At 36.7% G+C, this 23245-nt stretch overlaps 3 protein-coding genes across 3 annotated transcripts; 2 read left to right on the top strand and 1 right to left on the bottom strand.

The window, feature by feature from the left end:
* The first annotated feature begins 304 nt into the window (after positions 1-304).
* Positions 305-13116, top strand: gpr155a (G protein-coupled receptor 155a). The gene is made up of 16 exons (XM_055031918.1): positions 305-487; positions 679-1156; positions 2747-3146; positions 3494-3659; positions 3749-3904; positions 4970-5053; positions 5171-5291; positions 5389-5473; positions 6077-6167; positions 6279-6477; positions 7989-8072; positions 8281-8411; positions 9123-9218; positions 9309-9370; positions 10091-10228; positions 10423-13116. The coding sequence occupies exons 2-16, from the start codon at positions 742-744 to the stop codon at positions 10622-10624; spliced, it is 2430 nt and encodes an 809-aa protein (XP_054887893.1). The 5' UTR covers positions 305-487; positions 679-741; the 3' UTR covers positions 10625-13116.
* Positions 13077-15928, bottom strand: scrn3 (secernin 3). Its single transcript, XM_055031919.1, has 8 exons — positions 15851-15928; positions 15553-15720; positions 15276-15457; positions 14721-14920; positions 14012-14224; positions 13767-13929; positions 13508-13688; positions 13077-13422 (listed from the first exon to the last, which is right to left on the bottom strand). The coding sequence occupies exons 2-8, from the start codon at positions 15706-15708 to the stop codon at positions 13261-13263; spliced, it is 1257 nt and encodes a 418-aa protein (XP_054887894.1). The 5' UTR covers positions 15709-15720; positions 15851-15928; the 3' UTR covers positions 13077-13260.
* A 379-nt stretch (positions 15929-16307) lies between these two features.
* On the top strand, positions 16308-22057 carry cir1 (corepressor interacting with RBPJ, CIR1). The gene is made up of 10 exons (XM_055031741.1): positions 16308-16490; positions 17134-17228; positions 17346-17419; positions 17560-17573; positions 17925-17977; positions 18054-18102; positions 18490-18610; positions 19245-19351; positions 20512-20597; positions 20926-22057. The coding sequence occupies exons 1-10, from the start codon at positions 16419-16421 to the stop codon at positions 21635-21637; spliced, it is 1383 nt and encodes a 460-aa protein (XP_054887716.1). The 5' UTR covers positions 16308-16418; the 3' UTR covers positions 21638-22057.
* Positions 22058-23245: the final 1188 nt, after the last annotated feature.

Here is a 23245-nt window from a genome sequence, read left to right as displayed (position 1 = left end):
TGTGCTTTAATAAAGCAAGCACAGAAAGGTTGTAAAAATAAGGTTGCAGTAGTCAGTTGAGGACCTCGTTGACTGCAGTATTGCAGTAGTCTACTCTAAAGTATTTTATTTCTAAATAAATGTTTGTCTGTAACTCTCCATGTTGTTTTTCAGTTCAGGTTATCACTAGTTTTATAACTAAGTTTGATAACGCCTGAGAGGTTGCTCTCGTTAAGCCCCGCCTCTTCGCTCTCTCTGATGAACGTGATTGGTCAGGCTGTGTGACAAATCAGCGATTTAAGAAAAGCACAGGCAGTGACGTCGACCAGTGACTCCGTATGTAACAGGGAACATAAACAAGCTAGATTAATTGCTTCTTCACCACTTTTTCGACTGTTTTATTCGGCATTTAGCTCTATTTTATGCATGTGTTACTCCTGTTAAAGATTAGCTGGTTGTTTTAACTCTGAAATGCTGAACTAAAACCGACACATGGGGCACAGAGAAGGTAAGAGGAGATATTTTTAAAGACACAGCAGCTTAATTTAGCTTATGTATTGTATACGTCACTTTATTTGTTGATATCACGGTGTATATTTGAGAAATTATTTAAAATGTGGGGGTTTTTTGGTCACCAAATAATCTTAAAATCAAATCAGAAGTTTAAAGTGCCCTCCTCTCTTTGTCTTCCGCCTTCAGTGTGAGCCTGTCCGCTTTAGCATGACAACGGATCACTTTTGACAGAAAACACACGGAGACAGGATGGAGACAGCGGGCGGCTACAATGTGGAGGGGAGCCCCAGCCCCCCTGCCGTGCCCTCCACCATGTCCATAGAGAGGCTGCTACCTGCTCTCCTGGAGTGCTTTGGGATCATCCTGTGTGGATACATCGCAGGAAGGACCAACATCATCACCTCCACTCAGGCCAAAGGACTGGGCAACTTTGTATCAAAGTTTGCTCTCCCTGCGCTCCTTTTTAAGAACATGGTGTTACTGGACTTTGGAAACGTCATCTGGCCCTTCCTGTGGGGGATCCTGATCGCTAAAGTGTCTGTATTTTGCATCGTTTGCCTCCTCACTCTGATAGTGTCCAGTCCTGACAGCCGCTACAGTAAGGCTGGCATCTTCTCAATATTTGCCACCCAAAGCAATGACTTTGCTTTGGGTTATCCAATAGGTAAGTGTAATTTTGTGTAAACATCTGCATCATATATTATTTTGGAACTTTAGATGGATTTATAAAAGTACACATTTTGATTCATCAAGCATTTTCAGAATGGTATTAATTTCCAATTGAAGATCGCAACTATCTGGTTGTTGATTTGAGGGGAAGTTGAAAGATTTTGAAAAAATACCCTCAGCATGGTTTTACCACCCCAATGCTTTACAGTGAAACCAGTTGTATTTTAAAGCTTCACCATAACTTCTTCTAACATAATTCAGTCTTGCGGACACAAAGCTCAGTCTTTATCTTAGATGAGCTTAAATTTTCTCTACAGAAGTGCAACTGCTCAGTTGCAAATTCCAGCCATGCTTGAATTTGCAATTTGCAATTTTGGAGGAGGGGATTCAAATTGATGCGGATTTCTCTAAACTGCACAAAATTTTACCCATTGACTAATATTTGCGCATATTTTTTCTACTCTATTTAAAATAGAGTTTAGGACAGCATTATATCAGAAAAACTTTTAATTCCCATAATATTATGGAATGTTACATTAACGATGTTCTCTATTTTTGTTGTTTTATCACAATCTGTATTGTGTAACTCTAGCAGCATCATACTGGGTTTGCTTATCTGCCATCACAGGTGCATTTCGCAAAAAGGCGGAACTAACGAAGATGGAAAGCTAATTTTAAAGTCTTGCCCTCAAACCAGCAGCTACACTTTTGCAACTTTTCAACTTGATATTAAATAAAGAGAATCAAATAGACTAGACAGATTCTAGTCTTAATCAACATCTGTAGTTTTTTATTATCATATAAATCATTCTACCGAGACAAATGAATAGTTCAAATGCATCTTGAAAGCCCATTTGTATGAACCTCTCACCATCACTACAGATGTGATTTCAACAACAACAATCAAGGATTAGTTATTTCAATCAGCCCTTGATTGAAATAATCTAAGCAAAGAACAAAGTTTAGTCTAACCTAATAAATGAAACAAGTGACTGCACATGTGATGGAAAAACAGAAAATGCCTTTTCTGTAGGCTGTGACTCAGTTTAGCAGTTGGAGCAGGATAAACCTGTTTCAAATTCTCTGTCTCTGTCAATGTTTTGCACACAGTATCTCTTTGTGCTTCTGCTGGGGGGTAACACTTCAGTTTGATTTACTCAAGTAATTACATATTTCTGAAATAACTAGAGCTATTGGTCTTATGAAATATTTCATGAAAAAAATTATGGAAGTCATTAAATATTTATTGGGGAGATAATTTTATGCATTTAATGCAGTTGACTGGATTAGGTATCTATATCCTCCACTTTAAGAAATACTGCTTTATATTTGATATATTATTTGCACAATAAGGATTTTTTTAAGGATTTACAGTTTCTGTAACTTGCTTTTCTTCTACCAGAATTTGTGGGTTTACATTTCTCAACCTGATTTTTATAAAAATATTTATTGTAAATGCAGCTTGCATGTATCTAGAATGATTTCACTTCAACATTTTAGAGTAAAACTACTGACTAATTATATCTTATATTTACCTGTTTTTGTTAGTTTTCTTTGACCCTGTTGCTTTCATCTCTGTCCACAGTTCAAGCCCTCTATCAAAGCACATACCCAGAGTACCTCCAGTACATCTACCTGGTTGCGCCCGTGTCCCTGATGCTCCTAAATCCTATCGGCTTTGCTCTGTGCGAGATCCAAAAGTGGAAGAATCAGGGAAATCACCAGCAGAGAAAACTGTTGATTGTGGGACATGTAGTCCTGCAAGTCTTGAAGAACCCCATTGTATTCATGGTTATCATAGGCATCATCGCCCACTTTGCCCTGCACCAGAGAATCCCTTCTTTTATGGCTGAGTTCATAGACGGCTTGGGGAACTCTTTTGGTGGAGCAGCTTTGTTCTATTTGGGTCTGACCATGGTGGGCCAGTTGAGGAAACTGACCAGATCCACTGTTGTGACACTGATTTTGCTCATTACAGCCAAACTGTGAGTGGAATTTCATTGCACCTTATGAATATTTTTTACTAATAAATGCTTTGGTATTACCAAAGCATTTATTAGTAAAATAAATCTAACGCCATCTATCACTAATAAATGCTTTGGTGTTACCAAAGCATTTATTAGTGATAGATGGTGTTAGAGGCTGAGTAAAGTTAAGGGCTCCCAGTGTGTTTTGTGCTAATGGTTTAGATGACTCAGACCTTCTCAGACCTTCGGTCATTTCAGAATTACATGTCTGCATTTTAACCACGATTATCTAAGCATTTCAGTTCCTTCGTTTTGCACTTTTAACTAATTCATATCTTGTTTTTTTTCTTCTTTTGGACTTCAAGGCTGGTAATGCCGCTTCTCTGTAAGGATATGGTGGATATTTTGGATAACAACAGCAATACAACAAACCACTCCAGCCTCTCAGATTATGCCTTTCTTTACGGAGTCTTCCCCACTGCACCAAGTGTGGCCATCTATGCTGTTTACTATAACGCAGAACTAGAAGTTGTGAGTTACTATATGAATTACGGCTCAACTTTATTTTCTTGGAATGTATCTTTTTAAAACTTTACTGAACATGTTTTTCATTGTGACAGGTGACCTCTGGGATGGTGATCAGCACTTTTCTCTCAGCTCCAATAATGTATGTCTCAGCCTGGCTACTTACCATCCACTTAATGGATCCCCAGTCTCTGATGAATTCACTTGAGAGTGTCAGCTTTAATATAAGCATAGTGAGCTTAGTGGCTCTGGTAAGTGACTGTGTAACATGCACAGACTTGTTCATAACTGGCCGCACACCAGATTGTTCCTTAGTTTCTTTGTTTGGATTTTATTCTTCCGAGAAGTGGATTGGGAACTTTTGGAACTGCAGTCAATCGTGGCTTGATAAATCAACCCAGTTTAGCGTTTGGATTAAATTTTTCTCGCTCGCCCACAGTAGCTTCTTTTAAAGGAAGTGATGTACACTTATAAAATCTTATTCTTTCATGTTTTAAAATACTAAACCATCTGTCTTTAAGAGGCTCAGCTGTTCAGAGGATGAGTTGCCTCACTGATTTGTCACTCACTCAGACCCGCTTCCTCATTCTCACTTTCAGTGCTACTTTAAGAAACATGCAGCCCTGACAGTAACTGACCGCTTCTGGTTCTGCATTCTGCATAACCATGTAGTTTAACCGCTTCACTGTTTTCTGAAAGACAATGCTTCTTTCTTTCAATCCTGTTTTGGCTTGAGGTTCGAGATGGATATTTTATTTAGAGGCCCAACATAAAAAGATCTATACAAGTAAGAAAGGCAGCATGAGAAACAGATGCTAAAGCCAAAGGAGTGATGTATGTAACACTAAACTTGAGCAAACATCCTAAACAAAATGGCCACCCTAGGGGAACATCATAATAATAAAGCTGCTAGTTAGAATGTGACAACCATTATAATGATTTGTCGAGTGAAGAGGGGGAAGTCAGGAGAAACACCAGAAAGCAGTAGATTAGAGATCTAATAGACCAGCACCCTACCAGGAATATAGAAGTTCTCTTTGATGGATCCAATGTAATTGACCACAGCCCGCTTGAAAAAAATAAATAAAACTGACGGCATTCAGTTAGGAAAGTTTTACCTCTGAGGATTTAATTGGACTAAAGTAATAGCTGTCAAAATAGTGCCACCATTTTTGATTTAAATTTTAAAATGCTGTCAAATTTTTTACCTATTTTTTTATTAAGTGCATTGATGTTTAGTTTCAGCAAACAGAAGAGTTTAATGAGTCTATTTTTTTTTGTATAACTAATTTTAAAATGTTTTTATTTCCTGCCAGCTGTGGACAGTTGCTGTCATGTTTTTAAGTAAAAAGTTTAAGAGACTTCCTCACATGTTTACAGTCAACCTGTTCTTGGCGCAGGTAAGCCGGCAGTCTTAGTTTCAATTGTATTTTCGTCTGAAAAAATAACTGTAGTTCCAACTAACTTTTATCTCCTGCTAAACCTTTAATTGTGTGTTTGGTGATGTGGTTTTCTAGCTGTTCAGCTGCATTGGGATGATTGTGTGGAACTTTGTGGTGAAGGAAGACAACTTTGTTGCGCAGGTCCTCATTTTCACGTTGCTGTCTACTTCACTCTATAGTAGTTTTATGTGGCCAGGTAAGCCGACAACACATTTATTCATATGTAGAGTTAGTGCTACTCCAGAACTTGAATTTGATTGTTGTTTTTGTGAATGAAATGTCTTTTGTTTTAGGATTAATAGCATTCTCGATTGTGCTTATGAAAAAGTATGAGGATCTTAGAGGAGCACCAGGTGCGCTGGTCATCGCAGGCTGGGGGTGAGTCACCTCTGATTCACAGAAAATTCACAGATTATATCTCAAAATATAACCTGGATTTATATAACAAGCATGTGGTTTCTCTAGGAGCATTGTATTAGTTTTTGTTTTATCAGCCTCTAATCAATGCTAGAATATTTCTTTTAATGGACTTGGAACAGAAAGCTAAAATGCATTTAGCACTTTTTGGCTGCTTCAGTGATTATTAACACCATTATCTGTGTGTTGTTTTCTCCTTTTTTCATTCCTCTGAGACATATTGTTTCTCATTTGTAGAAGTAACTTATTTATGCAGGAATATATAAAGAAAACAAACCTACATACATTTACAGTCACAGAAAAGCCAAAAACCATGTGGAAAAAATAAAATAGTTTGAGAAAATTATCTAAGTCATCCAATTAAAAAAAGAAAGAAATGTAAAGATGTATCAGTGTAAAAGTGTTGCATTTCTGTGTTCAACTGTGTGTTCTGTTGTTTCAGTCCTCTGATCTTCCTGCAGTTTTTCAATACAGTTCAGTGCCAAAGCTCCATGTTTTATGGCAGTGTTGCTAAGCTGTTTCTGTTTGACATTTTAATTACATGAACAAACTCATGTTTTACAGGATCCCCTCTTTGGTAACCTCTATTCTGCTCATCTTCGGCGAAAAAAGGTCTGACGCTGTTGATTCTTCATTCTTCTATGGAAAACTACAGGTATAAAATACGCAAAGGAAGAATAATGCTAATGATTTTTGCTATTCATAGTAAAACTTCAAAGCTCCAAATTATTTGACAAATTGTGTTATTATTTTTTTTTTATTTTAGATCATTTGCACCACAGTAGTGGTCAGCTTCAGTATACTTCTTGGAGGAGGCTCTTTGGTGTGTCTTAGTAGAGGAAGTTGGGAGCAAGATGAAGAATACGAAGACAGAGAAAGTTCATTTGAACCTTACCAGGATCAGGTGACCGAGGTTGAACCAGAAACTCAGACTCTCATAGAGCCAGGAAACGGAACAGGAGGAGGTACTTTCTCTCTGAAAATGTTTTTGTCAAATAGCATTACTTGAATGGTTGAATTAATACTTTTATTGCCATTGCACCTGCAGTGAAATTAATTGCACTGCACTGACTGGAAAGGTGTAAACAGTTCTCACTCCATAAATGGAAAGCAAATTATCTAACAGCCAGACTGGTCATTTAATCTCATTATCCATTTCATGTTTCTGCAGTCTAGTTCTTTTCTACTCTACTTCCATGGATGTTTGCAGCATGTGTTACTTTCAGGTTGAGCTGCACAAGCTATCAAATTGCAGTCACTATCGACTGCTTTGATGCAATATTTGTCAGTTTGTAACATTTCAGGAGTCATGTAGGAAACCCAAGATCAGAAAGCTAAAGGAAACAGTTGAGTACAGTATTACAATAGGAAAAAGAGCAGACAGGAAAATATGTTAATCACAATCAATAGTGTTTAACATTTAATAATTATGTCGCATTGTTAGGTTTTTCTAATATTAGAAAAACATGACTTTTATGTATCAGCCTCACTTTTACGTATCAAAACCTTTATTGCCAAAATATCCAGAGTTGGTTATTAAAACACTTGAGTCCTAGCAATAAGGGCAAGAATCAGTAATACAAATTAATATGTTTCAATGAGCTTCCATTGGCAAACAATTACAGACAGTTTTGCATTTTTTCTTTAATATACACATTCTGTTGTGTGTTTGAAACCCTTAAACAGAAAGTAAAATGTGAGTCATTTTAGCAGAATCATAAGATTATTTCACCACTGAGTACATGATCATGTTCAACTGTACTTGCACTGCCTTGCAAAATATTTGTCTTAAATCTTTCACATTTTAGCATAAAACAACCACAACCTTTTATGTATTTTTTATTATAAATTAGAATGCTAATGTGGAAAGAGTGAAGAGATATTGCGTTCAGCCCTCATTACTCTGAACCTCCTAAATAAAATGTTAGGAGTGTTCTTCACAATTTGTCTAATATACTTAACAACAATATTCTGTTGGTTGAAACATAGATGGAGTTAAATTAAAACAATCCTGATAAAAAAAACCAGCATACAGCATGAGATCAGTTCAGAGGGTCACCTTCCAGAAGGACAACAAGCGTTAAACTAAGAATGTGAGTCTTTAAAATGTGTGTTCAAATCAAATTTTGAACACATGTTTTGTGTGTTCAAAACACACATTTTGTGTTTCGAACACACATTTTGAAAAATAGGAAGCTGCTTCCACTTCACAATTACTTTCTGATATGTTGGTTCATCATGTGCAATCCCTATAAAATGCATTAAATATAAATGTATTCAGTTTGATCATGGCAATAGTATAAACTAAAATCAGATCAAAAGCAACAGAATATTGTTAAGTTATTTTCATTGGATAAATGTTTTTTTTTTTTTTATCAAATAAACATCAGATGTTGGATTAATGTAATTACAAAAAAATAATACAGACACATAATTATATATTAAGAGAATTATTATTCACTTTGGTTGCTATCAGAGTGTTTCAGATGTGCCTGTGCTCCAGCCACGCCCATGCCTGACATGATCATCAGCACAAACATGAACAACGGCTCCCTCCCAGGTATTTCCACTGACAGCTGACTGTCACACATCCTATCTTGCACAAATGTTTTAAGCTCAGTAGAAACACACAGGGGATGTCCCAGACCTGAATCAACTTCCTTAGTTTTTAACATTTTGCTTTGAGGACTGTAAAGCCACATTTGGTCCAGCAGTCCTTTCTCTTGTGAGCAGTTTGTTCATTTTCTGTGCGCTGCTGCCCTCTGCAGTTACTTGTGAGAATGGCTGCGAGTCGATAGACTGTCTCCTTGCTCAGATGGATGAGCTCCAGCAGGTGAAAGACAGACAAGTGGTCCGTCATGTGCTCCTGTGTCTGCTCCTGACTGTCTTCCTTCTCGCTGTGAGTGAAAGACTGCAATCATCGCAAACCATTCACATTAATGGTTCATTTCAGTGAAATACTCCTGCTTTAAAATTACAATATAACATCTAATTTTCCTATACATTTTCAGCTAAAGGTTTTATTAGTACCTGTATATCTGATAATAGAATAACTAAAAAAAACATGTTTCAAGAATTAAATTAAGTAGTTATCTATAAAAGCTTGAGCTAAAGCAGGACTGACCTATTTTTCAAATATAAAGATGTGGACATATCTATAAATATATAGATGTTGCCTCTCCTGAAAAATATGTGTAAACTGAGTGAAAATAAATTATTCTTTTATTTTGGTAGCATAATCTGAAATTGTAAATTTTAGGGGGAAAAATCCAACCTTTAAGTCATGTGTTTATATTCAGAATGGAAAAGAGAAAAGATTTCAACCTTAACAAATGATTGTTTTTTTTAAACAATCTGTCGTGGAACAGTTATAGTTTCTCTTCCTGCTAATACTTTTTAAAACCCTGCCTTGCTGTTAGGCCAGCACTTAATCTCTTCCTCTAACATTTCACATGGTTGGATGAAAAAGAAAGACTTGACCTGTTTCTCTTTTGTTTCTAGTCTTCAGTGATGCCAGGCAACTGAAATTACTTTAAGAATTTATGCTCATTTTTACCAGAGCCACCAATGAATCGACAGAGGATAACCTATCTCATTCTTCTAACCACAGAACTTTTCCAGCAGTCTATGGTTGCTTTATAACCACCTTCATGGGAGACTCTACTTGGAGCTTCAGTTCTTCTGTGCTATAGCAAACTATGGACAGGTCAGTCTAATGAGTAGAGAAGTCCCCAAATCATGTAAATTTACTCCCACACAGAAGCATAGCAATAATACTCCTTTTTTCTGTTGGCAGGGTTTAATCTCCTTTGCTCTTTTCGGGTTGGACAAGAATATTATTTTACTGCCATTGAAGAGGTAATGTAGTAAAAACCACAAACAAATGCAATTTTTTAAGAAATTAACCTACACTCGAATGGGGTAATGGTGGTGGTCAACCTGCCGGTACAGCTCTTCTGCCAAAGAGTAGCTGTAGCTACTATCCTGTGGCTTGCCACCAGCAGTGTGTGAATGTGTGTGTGACTGTAGATTAAAACTCTTTGAGGTCCTATAGACTTGATAAAGTGCTATACAAACACAAGCAGGAATGTCATACTAGCCTCATATTTTTACAAATTTATTTGACGCATTATTGAATCAAGTTGAATTGATTTTGCTACATACCACTTGAGTGATTTTTAAAAACAAGAACTATAATGTTATTGTGAATATAAAATGTAAACACAGCCCCACAAATCATTGATGACTTGTCTCTTAAGTTGGAGAGAACGCAAAAGCTTCTTTTAGCTGTCCACAGTGTGCTGGAATCAGTCCAGTTGTTGTTTTGTATCAGAAATGCTATAACTTATTTAAATAGGTTGATTTAAAATGTTCAGACATATTTAACGAGGTTCACATCTTGGCCTGTTTTATCTACTCTAAAAGCAGCTCTGATGGATGTTTGAAACCTCAGCACAGCTTAATATTTGTTTCGATTAACCAAAATACAATGATGAATGTATGTAAACATCTGATCAGAACTGTATTGTATGAAGAACCTAGATTTATTTAGTTTTTATCTTTTCACATGTTTTTCAGGTTATACAGTCGCTGGTTTGGAAAGAAGAAAAAAGAAGAACCGGATCTGGATTTACCGGATGACATCAGAATGACCTGCCTTCAGTTCACCAAATACCACAAACAGCAGTGTTCTCATGATATTGTTAAAAAGAAAAGGTGAGAGCTGCCCTTGATTAGAATTTGTCTCCTGGGTTTTTGTTTATAAGACACTCTTGGAAGTTGTCTAAAAATACCTGTAAAAATATTCCCTAAATATTGACTCTCACACTGTTCCTCAGATGTGTTTATGTTGCTCAGCTCCTTCTCTGTGTCTGTTCAGAGCAGCAGCTAAAAGCTTCACTGCCTTACAGGTGTGGTGTGAGGACCGTGCTGGACTGTTTCCGTGGCTGTGAGTTGGTCGATTGGCTTCAGCAGGTGGGCTTGGCGCAGGACCGCGGCGAGGCGGTCCTCTACGGGACACGACTGCAGCAGGGCGGCGTGCTTCAGCACATCAAGCAGGAGTACAGCTTCGAAGACAGTCAGCTTCATTACTACTTTTCTGCACTAAACTAAGGCATCAAAGTTAATTGTTATTTTCTTCTAAAAGGGACACATTTCAGTTTAGACATGAACGACACAGTTGGCACACTGTACAGAGCAGTTCTTTGTGAAGGTTTATGCTACGTGATATTAAAAGTCTAGTAGAGTGACAACAAACTTTCACTCTGCAGTTTATTCCTGTTAAAAAAAGGGAAAACAATATACATATTAGAATTTTTTTTTTTCAGAACCACCTCAGGCATTTTATCTAACATTTATAAAATGTGAAGTTTCAGCTGCTTTGCTTAACTGTGACTTGGTTCAGATGGATATTCTTTCAGATGATCAGGCATGTTCAGTAAATCCTTATTAAGCCACACAACCAGAGCCACTTACTTGGAGCTAAAACGGAATGTGCATGTACTGTAATTATTTTAATCATCCTTGGTTGTGTGGGGAAAAAAGTGACATAAGAGCTTTTACATTACTGAATGGGATTTTTGATCCTCTGAGATAAAAAAAAAACTCTCAAATGAGTACATTTCTATAAGATTTTTATGCAGTCGCTGCATAAGTTGTATCACTGCATGATTGGTGAAGCACAAAGAGGCCAAGCTGATATTGCAGGGAAAAAGATGCTACCCATCTACTGAATGTATTCATTTTTTAAATCTGTACACACATTATAATTCATTGACATAAAGACAGCCCCCCAAAACACGGGTCTGCAGCCTGCAGCTCCATACTTGTAGGTCATCAGACCCTTAAAATGGCTCTTTATGACTTAAAATGCATGAAGTGACATAAAAACAAGCAAAAATCTTGTACATAAATAAAAACCAATAGCAAACGCACATTTTTGGAAGCATTACAAGTATTTCCTTTTAATTTATAAAGCAGAATGACAATATTTTTCTTCTTCTTCTTAGTCCCGTTATGTCATTCAGCTGCAAATTGTGCTTTATTTTGATTTTAAGTGACCTATATAGTAAAAAAATATATATTACTTTCTTGCAAAAAATCTAATGTATTTGTTCTAAGACCTAAAATTAGAATTGAAATATATGGTGTTTCTTTAGTTTGAATATATTTTTAAAAAAATCAATTATTTAAATATTTTTTTCACTTAACACATTTTTTTTTTTAAAGATGAGATGGGTTTTAAAGCTGTGGAAAAAAATATTTAGAAGGAAGAAGGTTGAAAATGCCTGGATTATAAAGGCTGATAAACCCTGTCCAAAAGTGATAAAGGGAAGACAGGATTATATGTTTAGCATTTATTAAAGTAAGCACGGGTATTGTGCTTACTTTAAAGTTTGCAGTTTTCTGACTGAGCATTGTGGGTGGAAGGGATACATTTTACAGGTACCGGTACTTAAAAAAAAAAGCCAGAGTAAATGTTTCTCAGGCCATGTTAGCAGTGTTTATAGACAGTGTTTTAATTAAAATAGTGATGGGTCATAAACTGGATCTGCCTGCTTTACTGAATGCACTGAAAGTCTCTCATGTTGCACAATTGAGATCAGTGGAAAAATATTAAGCTATTGCTGTGAATTTCACTTTACTCATTTTGAATGTTTATAGAACTGCTATCCCATATTCTGTTAACTAAAATGATTTAATTAATAGGGATATTGAAGCATTATTTCATTTACACATTCATGTGTACTATTAGGGCCATCGAAGATAAAAGAAGAAAATAATTGGCCACAGTGGAATACATTTCTGCCAAAAAATCTCAGAAATTTCGAGATTAATTTCACATATTTACAAGAAAAAACATTTGATATTTCCTGATGTTGAATAGTTTTAAATTCATAAGAAAAATTAAATCGTGGAATTTTTTTTTTTTTAATTTGACTTTTTGACATCAGAATATCTTCTTTTTTCTCTTAAATATGCAAAATGAATTAAAAAAAAGACTTGGGTAGAAATATACTGAAATATAGGAGCGCAGCTAAAAAGAAATAATTAATCTACAATTGCCCTAATGCACCAATACTACTGTATTCTTTTCAGCACATAATACTGAAATTTTCATATTTATGTTAAAATATTTGTTCTTGAAGGGAAATGTCCAGCTTCTTGTCCATATTTGTGGAAGATGCATTTAAAAAATAAATGAAAACCTTGACTGATTTGCAGCTGAAGACCAAGATGATCTATATATCCAACTAGTCAATCTGATGATTGAGTTGTAGAAAAATGTTCCGTTCGGTTGACTTAAAAACGCTCTTCTTGACTAACCTCAAATACATAAATCTTGTTAAATAAAGTTTAATGCTGCTATTTTAATTATTTAAAATAAAGAGATGAATTGTCTGTTTTTGTTAAGATTGTTTTATTAATTTTGTTGCAAGTTTTTAATAAATCCCTCTTTAATAAACTTCCAATAAAATTTGTAGTGTTTTGCCAAAGCCTGCACATCTGTTTAACAATAATATAAATTAAATATACATAAAGGCTTTTTTTTCTGTACTTTTACAATGAATGGTTCACTTAATAAAAGTAACAATTTTATGATTCGTGGGCAGTTCTGTGCAATGATTTTATTACGTTCAGTTATGTTTGTTTACTGGTTCATCCTGTATGCTTGTTGGTAATTAAATATGGCTCCAAGCAGCACATTAGGAAACACACTGCTGCACTTTTTTAATCTCACACAGCTCTTAACCTTTGCTGTAAACACTCAGCTCCTCCTTGACACACTCAGAGAACAGGTTCACATAGTCATCAGGCTGCTGCACACCCACTGCGAGAATATTCTCCATCTTTTCCATTGTCTCTTTCTCAAGCTTCCTCAGATTTTCTGTGATTTTCTGTCCTTTTTCCTGAAAATAACAGAATATATTAACACTAAACCTTTTTACAGGAAGTGATCAGGCTAGAGCTTTTAGTGACTTTAAAATGACGAACCTTGTAAGATTCAATGATGGCGGCGATAACCTCGTGCTTCACAAACAATGGATGTCTACGGTCCGGTTTGCTCTGGAACCGGGGTTTCTTCTTCACGGGATCATCTGGACCAAAGCTGGGGGAGGACGTCTCCTTCAACTCGCGTGCGTTTTTCACAAACACAAATGGTTTGAAAACAGACCTGTTAAAGAAAGAACGTTATAAATGTTCTGTAGCTGCATTTGTTGCTCATGAACTGGAAGGCTTGCAATCGAAGCACCTCTCTGGATCTGGAGTTGCTGTAAAGTAGTGAACTCCTGGCAGAGTTGGATTTGTGGGCACCACAGACACCATGCTTCCTGTTGTCATGAATATGCCCTCCATGTTGATGCCACTGTCTTTATCTCGCAGAATATCCATCATTGCCTCTGCAGTAATGTGGCCTAGAGAAAAAATAAATACAACCATGACGTCTCTGTCAACGTTTCTAAAATTCTTTCTGTAGACACGTTGGAGAAAACCAACCGTTTCTCTTTTCCAACAAGCTCTTCCCCTCGCAGTACCGAGTCCCAGCAGACTCTATTCTGGCTGTCGTCAGAAAGGAGTAGACCGTGGCAAAGTTGAACTCTGACTTCCCGTCCCACCATCCTTTGCTCACAGCGTATTCCCTCATTCCTGGATGCTCCTTGTCTATCTTTGTTGTTATTCCATACTGGTTGGAGATGTTCTGATATCCCTCTGGAAACAAGGCGTGAAATTATAAGATTCATCAGTAACTGAAGCAACATGTTAAAGCTGGTCATAGATAAGGATTGATTCAGCAATTCGAAAGGATGAAAATACATTTAATATATTACTGGCTTTGGTCAAGTAACAAAACTGTACTCCGAGAAAAAATAGTGATTTTTCAGATAAATTCACGTGTTTCTTTTATTTTTTGCAATACTTTTTATTTAGCTTTCATATAACCTTAACATAATGACTAGTAATTTTTCATGTCTCAATCACAAACTTTATTCTAGCAAGATTTTACTGAATAAACCAACCCAATAATAAACAAATCTTAACAAAATTGCATTGGAATTTGTGAATGTACCACAGAAAATTGGAACATTTTTAAGGGGTCTGATAACCTTTGCCAGATGTTGTAAATGATTGACTAGAAGTGTCGCACATCCGTTTGGATGCAAATTAAACATTTTCTATATTTCCAATTGCTTTGTTTTCTGATTACCTTCCACTCTCTCTGCTGCCCAGTACTTCCCGGATGTTTCCAGGACCCACGCTTCCTTTCGGTCTGAGATGAGGAAGCTGTTGTGGTAGGTGAACTCACTCTGATCTTCCATGCATGAGCCTCCCTGACCGTACATCTCCAACAAGGCAGCGATAACATCAACAGCTTTCTCAGCCGTGTCAGCTCGCTCAAGACCAAGTCTGTAAAATTAAAGAATCACGTTTTCCTATTATTTCACAAACTTATAATTAGAAAGCCTGGACCAACATGCAAATGTCGTTGTCAGAGTTGTCAATTTTATTTTCCAGATTTGTCAGATAGCTGTAAATGCCACGACAGATCAATTTATAAAATACTTTATTTATACTGCAGTGCATGACTCGGAGTAGGCTGAATACAAATGGACACCGCAGATTTTCTTTTGTGAAAAAGGAAAAACTAAACTTATAATTCATTTTTCCTTTAACTGCAGTATTATGAACAATTATTTCCATAAAATCCATGACAAAAGTGAAAAGGGTCAAGGGTTATTAACATGTATGCGTGGCATATTACCTGACAAGGTCCATTCCAAGCAGAGCCTCCTCTCCATCAGCGCTCTCTCTGCCCCATACTGCCTCATTCCCAATGCACACTTGATGCTCATTTGCACCCATCTCGGCCCCCCACAGCCATGCTGGCTTGCTCAGCACAACTGCATAGGTGTGGGCAACCTGCTCGATCTGTATGTATGTGCACTTTTTCGCAAAAGGAAAGGGAGATTTTGAAAAGTTATGAAGCTTCATAGTGAGCAAGGAGCAGTCATGAGCAACTGAATGAACGTGACACCTACCTCAACCTTCTCCCCTGGACCATAGTCTTTGGCAGAAAAATACACAACCTCTTGGACTTCATCGCAGGGTCTGTCCGAGTTTTTCCCAAAAACGATGCGCTGTCCCTCAGAGGAAGGAGGCAGAGCCACGAAGGTGTCACAGGAGGATGGAAACATTTCAAACACAGACTAGAAGGTGGGAGAAAGTAATAAAGTTTGTCAACCCCTTACTTTAAGACGACCCAACAAATGCAGCCACTTATACGGGACAAAGCAACGAAATACTTAAAAAAAAAAAAGGTATATAAGAAGCCCATACCACCAGAGGAGTCGGCTGTCAGCTGTCAGTATCGCTTTCTATTCTTGCTTACCTGCTCCTGCGCTCAGCACTGATACGGAAGCAGCACTGTCACGTGACAAAACGATGAAGTTAGGTTTACATTCGCAGTAAAAAGAAACTTACTTCGGAGTAAAATTAAACATTAGAATAAGAATATATAACGATTATATAGTAGAATACAATCATTAATAGTGATGTGATAATCATCCCTATAATTATTCACTCAAAAATGGACTCAATAACATTTGACTAAAACAAACGAGAAGGAAATGTTCTATTAAATAGTAACTATTATGTGGTGTATGTAATGGAAAGACAAGCTTAATATAATATAACATAACATAACATAACAGAACATAAAATAAAACTGGTAGTGTGCGTTTGATGACGAGTTTTACACGTGACCTTATTTATACCAACATGAAACCAACTTCATCTTGCTCGTTGGGTTTTATTTACAAGCGAAGGGAAGCTAAGCTGCTAGTGGCTACTTTAGTTCAACGTAACGCAACAACTTACTGTCTTTTAGCAGTGCTTAACAGCCGTCATGGGGAAGTCGTTTGCTAATTTTATGTGTAAAAAGGATTTTCATCCTGCTTCGAAATCGAATATTAAAAAGGTAAGAGTTGATTCACCGTAAACGTTAGCATAGTAGAGGCTAAGGAGCTTTAGCTTAGCCAGTTAGCTGTAGACGTGCTCTACTTACGATCAGAAACAAAAACCAACATTTTTCTAATCACAAAATATCAGGAAATGCACATCAGCTGCTGAGGTGTGTTTATTGTGGTCTTGGTTTCAGGAATAGTTTAGCAGATTAAATGTGATGTTTTAACGGACGAGTCAAGTTTTGAGTGATTTGCATCTTGATAACAGTTTGTTCTATTAAAGTGAAAACTATTCAACCCTAAAATGATATAAAGTTGTTATCCAATTAAGTTTAATACCTTAAGTTGAACATTTAGATTTTTTACAAAAATAATGTCCAAATGTACAGTTTCTGGAATGTGAAAAATATATATTTTTAAAGACTTTACGTATTTAATATATAATCAAGCTATAAATGCTTTCCTTCTTAATGCCATGAACTTGTTTATTTTCTTCTTAAAAATAAACACAGACAGATTTTTGATGAGTACATCTTCAATATTTTTAGCACTATTTTGGTCTTAAGAGTAGTTTATGTTTTTGAGTTTTTAATGTTATGTGTATGCGGAAATAGAAAGAAAATCTGCTTTGACTACTCCTGTCTTTTTCTCTTGTAGGTATGGATGGCCGAACAGAAACTGACATTCGAGAAGAGGAAGCAGGAAGACCTTATGCAGGCGTATTTGAAAGAACAGGACACATATAACAACAGGTTATATGCCTTTTGAAACAAATCTTAAGGACTACTCCAGTGTCATATATTGTGCACCTTAATTATCAGTTTTAAAAAGAAGTGCAATGTCATTTTTTTTTTTCTTTTAACCTGCAGGCTGTTGATGGGAGATGACCGTGTGAAAAATGGACTCAATTTTATGTACGAAGCTCCTCCTGGAGCATCCAAAGGTAAATTATATCTTTTGAAAAGATAATATGATTTTCTCATGTTATCACTGTGTTTCAACTTCTTGTTAAGGTGAAGACATAGAGGGTTTAATATTTGTTTTTCTTTCTTTATTTCTCCAAAATTTGCTTCTGACCTGAAGAGGAGAAGAAAGAGGTAAATGAAATACAATTTAATTAAAATTAAGGCTTCATCTTTATATGTTTCTCAAAAAGAAAGTAAGTCATTGTTTTTGAATTTTAGTAAATACAAATGTTTTGATACATCTCTTATCTCAATCTTCTTATCACTTCCAAATAAGTATTTTAAACATGGTGTCACATTTTTGAACAGGATGTAGCTTACAACAATCCCATATCCTCTGGAATTATAATTGTCTTCTTTGCAGTCCTAGAAAATTCAAATGTCTTGCAGATTAAAATGTTATTTTATAAATTAGGTTGTAAAATCATTTGAGTAGTAGCAACCACTGAAGAAAAATGAATACTGAAAGAGTTTGCTTCCTAGGAAGGAGAAGAAGAGTGCAAATTTGAATGGCAGAAGTTGGCTCCTCGAGAGAAGTAAGTGGTGGTTTGTAACATTTGTAGTTAGAATTTCAATCTGTAATTTTCGTCTTGTCTTATTTTTATCTCGTAGGTATGCGAAAGATGACATGAATATCAGAGATCAGCCATTTGGTATCCAGGTAAGAGGTGATTTTTATTTTAAGCTGATTTTCTCATGTCAGAATTAACAAAAAACTTTTGTCATCAGTGAACCAATAATGTCAAACACATTATTGCCAAACACAGCCCACCCAAATATGTGCACTCTAAAAGTCCAAAGCCTTGCATCACTGTCTCACTGTGTTTACTTCGCTGTCTGCTGACAGCAATGTTAGAAATGTTTACACATGAGACTCACGGAGAGCTTAAACTGAATCATACCAGGTGCCTTTCCATTAGAAAAATGCTTAAAATGTATTAGATATTTTGATAATGTTGTACAAGGTAAATGTTTGATGTGTAAAGTGTCTTGAAATGATATTTGTTGCTATATAATTAAAATAAACAGAATTGCTCTGTTTCTCTAGGTGCGCAACGTGAGATGCATCAAGTGTCATAAGTGGGGCCATGTGAACACGGACAGAGAGTGCCCGCTGTTCGGACTGTCAGGGATCAACGCTAGCTCAGTGGCCACAGACGAAACAGCAGGTAATACAGTTTTATCCTCCTACAATATTGTTGTCATTTTTTGTCGTAATTCAGTCCAGTGCAAGCTTTATTTGGACATCAAACAAGTATAGGTTGGTAGGTTTGAGTTTAGGTTGCCGTACAGGTGAGTTATGAATGATGAAGCATGATTTCAGCTGACATATTTCTGCAGCATGCCTCGTGTTGGTGAGATTGAAAAGCCTGCCCATGGCCTCGCTCTTTCATTCTGCAGGATCTTTTATCTGTCTGGCTTCTTGCTGCACTTTCCTCCTCAGCTTCAGCTCCAGCTTCCCTGCCTTGAGCTGATTCCGAGTTCTGCAATCAGCGAATTGAGTTGTAAAGTAATAATGTTTACCCTGGGAGAGTCCAGTCAGTGGGGCTGATGGTGGAGTGCCGTAATGGTCCCCCTCCTGTGCCAAGAGAAAAAAAATGTAATTATTGTGTATTCTGATTCCCTTAACTGCTGCTTTGGCAGAGAATGATATTGTATGATTTGCTCAGCCGGAAGTGGAGTGAGTTGATTTGATGTCCCATTTTGTTAACAAAGCCGCCTCTGAAATTCCCACTGTGGAGATAGCGGACTGTATGCGTTCCCACATCAATGGGACTCTGAGGCTGTGATTTGTGCCAACAGGCCCGTCGATGCACCCCTCCGAGTTAATGGCTGAGATGCGGAACAGTGGCTTTGCCCTGAAGAAATGTGTCCTTGATAGGAGTTCTACTGTTTGCGATCCATCACAGGTAATTGTCTCACTGTCAGCGTGGCATGCACAAGACAGTTTACAAACACACGCATATATACAGCTCTGGGGAAAAAAATATTTAAGACACCACTGCAAAATGATCATTTTCTCTTGTTTTACGTTTTAGGTATATGTTTGATCAAAATTAACATTTTTCTCTTTTTACATGAACTGCTGACAACATGTCTCTGAAAGTCAAAGCAAAAATTCAGTATTGCAGAAAATGAGAAATGGTCAAAGTAACAACATTGATGCAGTGCTTTCAGACCTCAAATAATGCAGAGAAAACAATTTTGCATTCATTTAGAAACAACAACACTAATGTTTTAACTCGGGAAGAGTTTAGAAATTACTATTTGAAGGAATAACCATGATATTTTCAATGGGGATCAATGCAGTGGTCTCTTAATTTTTTCCAGAGCTGTATAGCAGTACACCCTAAAAAAAACACACCCTGAGGTGTGTTAGAGAACATTAGTGAACAAACGGCATTATGAAAATGCAGATGGGAAGGAACACAGCAGACGGGTCACGGAGGAAGATGTGAAGAAGTTCAAACCGTAGTTTTGGTTTAAAACAATTACAGAGTACTGCTCAGTTGTCAACCAGTTGTTACGGTTGACAACCATAACGACTGGTTGTCATCCTGAACTGATCGGCCGGGTAAAAAGAGCGTTAATCAAAGAAGCAGCCTAGAAGTTAATGCTAACACTGGAGTAGCTGCGTGGATCCACAGCTCAGGTAGGGAACTGGGTGCCTCTTGGTGACCAGAAAACATTCATTATTAAAATAAAAACATAAGTGATACTGTCTCTGCATGGCCACAAGGCATATGAAGAGCAGCCTCTTGTATATACACCTAGTAGGAAGATATCTCAATAGCTGAACGGACATTTTTTTTCTCCACTTACCTATTGTTCACTTGTGTTGGTCTAACATCTAAACTACCTACAAATGCATGGACGTTTGTGGTTCTACCATAAAGTGGAAGATCTGATGATGTCTTCACATGTTGGTTGTTATTCGGCTCAAATAAAACTGCTAAAATATCTGTTTTTAAAAAATTTATTTAGTCCCTACAGAAAATTTTATATATATCTGAATGTGCAAACTAATATTCTCACTGCGACAATAATTTAAATGTTTGTGCTTTATAAGGAATATGTTGCCAGTGATGAAGAAGATGATCCAGAGGTGGAGTTTCTGAAATCATTGACGACCAAGCAGAAACAGAAGCTGCTCAGGTAACAACAAATTCAACATTTTCTTCCTTTTTTTCTATCTGCTTCATTTTAAAGATATCTGAGAAAGTATATCAGAATCTCTCATATTGTCAAAAAACACAATCATGTTTTTCATCACAAAAAAATCTAATTATTAATAGGTTTGTGTAATAAAGGTGTATGAAATGTTATTAGGTTGTTTTTTTTTTTCGTAAATAGATTCTCTCATGATTGTGTTGTTTCGTCTCCTGTAAACATTTAGCAAACTTTGCTCTTATTCATTAAAAGTAGATAATTTAAAATGAGTATTCTTTGGGGTATTCCCCCCCACCCCCCCTGCATTTTACAGAAAACTTGACCGGATGGAAAAAAAGAAGGCCAAGAAGAAGAAGAGCAAAAAACAAAAGAAGAAAAGCAAAAGAAAGCACAAGAAAAAACAGGATAGCAGCGACAGCTCGAGCGACTCCTCCAACAGCAGCAGCAGCAGCAGTGATGGCGACTCCGATTCAGACGGCCACGGCAAGTCCAAAGGCCAAAAGAAGAGGAACAAGAAAGAAGATTCCCGTCGGGATAACAGCTCAGAGAGCGAGCGAAGAGTCAAGAGTCAGAAAAAGGCCTCCTCTCACAGAAGCAGGTCACAGAGCCCCCACGCTGGACAGAGGAGGGTTAAAGAGGACTCTGGAGATTATAGACAAAGAAGGACAGAAAGGGGAAGGAGCAGGAGCCGCAATCGGAGCCCAGAGCACAAGATCAAGCTGGAGGGAGGTCAAGAGAGAAGGAGGCACAACAGCAGGGACAGACAGGAAGTCAGCAGCTCTACAGCTAGATTGGAGAGAAGTAGAAGCCGCGAGAGAGGCAGGGAGGACCGGGATAAAGACAGACGTCACAGTGGAGACGGTGAGAGCAGCAAAAGAAGCACAGACGGAAACAAAGGCAGAACAGCTGATAGGAGGAGCAGAAGCAGAGAGAGGAGAGAAGAAAGAGAAGTTCGGGGAAGAACTAGGAGCAGGAGTAGGGATAGGAGAGAGAGAAGCAGGGAGAGGATAAAAAGAAGATATTAACTTTTTTTCTTTTAATCTAAAATGTTCTCATCATACTTTTAATGCAAGAAAACCCCGGCATGTTTTTGTGTTGTTGTACATGATTGATAAGATTTGGAAATCCTGCAGGATCTTGGTGTGAATTTTTGGTGCACAAACTGAGGGTTAGTCTCGTTTATCTCCACTAGGGGGAAGCAGTGAACAGAAAATATCAACAAGCGCCTCGGTGCGCTCTCAGCCGTGATTTTATTAGAGATGTATAAACTGTTATAGGAAACAATTTTGTTCGTAGAATTGAATTTAATATTTATCAACAGTCGTCATGAAAAACAACTTTCTGTGATTTATTCTCCATCTGTGATCGTTGTTTTTCTTTTACTCCACAATGCAGCATAGAAGCCTATTAATTCCTTTCAAATAAATACAACATTTAATGTGGAATGGTTCTTATTTTTCTCTTATTTGCGTACAAAGGTGTGTGTGTGTGTGTACATGGAAAAACATGACTAAAACAAATTGATAAAAAACAATGTAATATTATATGTATATATATATATATATATATATATATATATATATATATATATATATATATATATATATATATATATATATAAATGAATTCCTTTAGCTCCTGAATAGAGGTGAAATTAATCCATGTGACGCTTCTTTGTGTGTTTAAAATTAAATGGACCAGTTATGTTTCTTCTCAAACCAAAAGTAGTTTTTTTTTATTATTATTATTAATTTGTCATTTTAAAAAATTCCATTAAGAAAACCGCTGGTTTTATATATTTTCTACAGGTCACAAAGACATTTTCTACAGACACTTTGTGCAATTTTTTTGCTCCATTTTTTAAAAATGTGTTAAATAATTGAGCTATTTAAAAAACGTTTGTGTCAATTGTAAAATAATTTTGATATTTTGCTAAGTCGGCCAAATGAATCAAGAAAATCAGACAGTTTTTTTCTTTTGTGTTTTTTGCTAAGAACAAATTGAAAGCCTAATGTCATAGTTTTATAGCTTTACAATCTGGCCGGTTCCTTTTTTGTTTTTTTGTTTTTTAAAAACGCAGTTGCACAAAAGGAAATGAAAATAATTTCCCTCCCTATTGCCTTCTGCTCAATTTAACATCCTACTTATGGGGGGTAAAAAATGGAGGCTTGTCTGGGTGAGATGCTCCTCCATGATGTATTCCCAGTCCTGGATTCATGCTGTAATTATTCCTTGTTTCTCTCTCTCTCCCTGTCTCTCTCTTTTTCTTTGGGAGTCGGACGCTGCACTGGGTAAGCACAAAGAAGTCAGAGAGCATCCTTGAACCTTTTCAGTGCGGGGCCACTGATATTCAAATAACACACAGGGACCATTTGACTGCGGCGCACAGAAAGCATTTAAAATTCTCAACATTTGCATTTGACTTTTTGCCCCCTTCTTTCCCTCGCCAGTAAAAGAAATGACGCTCTTCCCGTTACATCCATGTTTTCCTGCGAAAAAAAAAAGTCCTCAATTTTTTTTTTTAGCAATATTTGCTATGCAAATTAAAGCAGTTAATTTGGACAATTAGAATGAAAAAATCCGGGGACTTTTGTCAGCGGAGCCCCCGATAAAGTGAAAGTGAACAATAGATG

Source organism: Poeciliopsis prolifica, unplaced genomic scaffold, assembly GCF_027474105.1.
Source record: "Poeciliopsis prolifica strain line A6 unplaced genomic scaffold, Auburn_PproV2 SCAFFOLD007, whole genome shotgun sequence".
Taxonomy (NCBI): Eukaryota; Metazoa; Chordata; class Actinopteri; order Cyprinodontiformes; family Poeciliidae; genus Poeciliopsis; species Poeciliopsis prolifica.
Note: the sequence above shows the minus strand (reverse complement) of the source record. Positions and strands in the feature narration are given on the sequence as shown.

Excerpts from the sequence above, each read along its gene's own strand:
- scrn3 (XM_055031919.1), bottom strand. The coding sequence starts at position 15,708 with ATGTTTCCATCCTCCTGTGACACCTTCGTGGCTCTGCCTCCTTCCTCT. Across the intron at positions 15,458-15,552 it reads GTCCAGGGGAGAAGGTTGAG|TGCACATACATACAGATCGA; the intron begins GTAGGTGTCACG and ends TTTGCGAAAAAG. Across the intron at positions 14,225-14,720 it reads GGCAGCAGAGAGAGTGGAAG|AGGGATATCAGAACATCTCC; the intron begins GTAATCAGAAAA and ends CCTTGTTTCCAG.
- cir1 (XM_055031741.1), top strand. The coding sequence starts at position 16,419 with ATGGGGAAGTCGTTTGCTAATTTTATGTGTAAAAAGGATTTTCATCCT. Across the intron at positions 16,491-17,133 it reads CGAAATCGAATATTAAAAAG|GTATGGATGGCCGAACAGAA; the intron begins GTAAGAGTTGAT and ends TTTCTCTTGTAG. Across the intron at positions 18,611-19,244 it reads GGCCACAGACGAAACAGCAG|GCCCGTCGATGCACCCCTCC; the intron begins GTAATACAGTTT and ends TTGTGCCAACAG.
- gpr155a (XM_055031918.1), top strand. The coding sequence starts at position 742 with ATGGAGACAGCGGGCGGCTACAATGTGGAGGGGAGCCCCAGCCCCCCT. Across the intron at positions 3,660-3,748 it reads ATAACGCAGAACTAGAAGTT|GTGACCTCTGGGATGGTGAT; the intron begins GTGAGTTACTAT and ends TCATTGTGACAG. Across the intron at positions 5,054-5,170 it reads TCAACCTGTTCTTGGCGCAG|CTGTTCAGCTGCATTGGGAT; the intron begins GTAAGCCGGCAG and ends GTGGTTTTCTAG.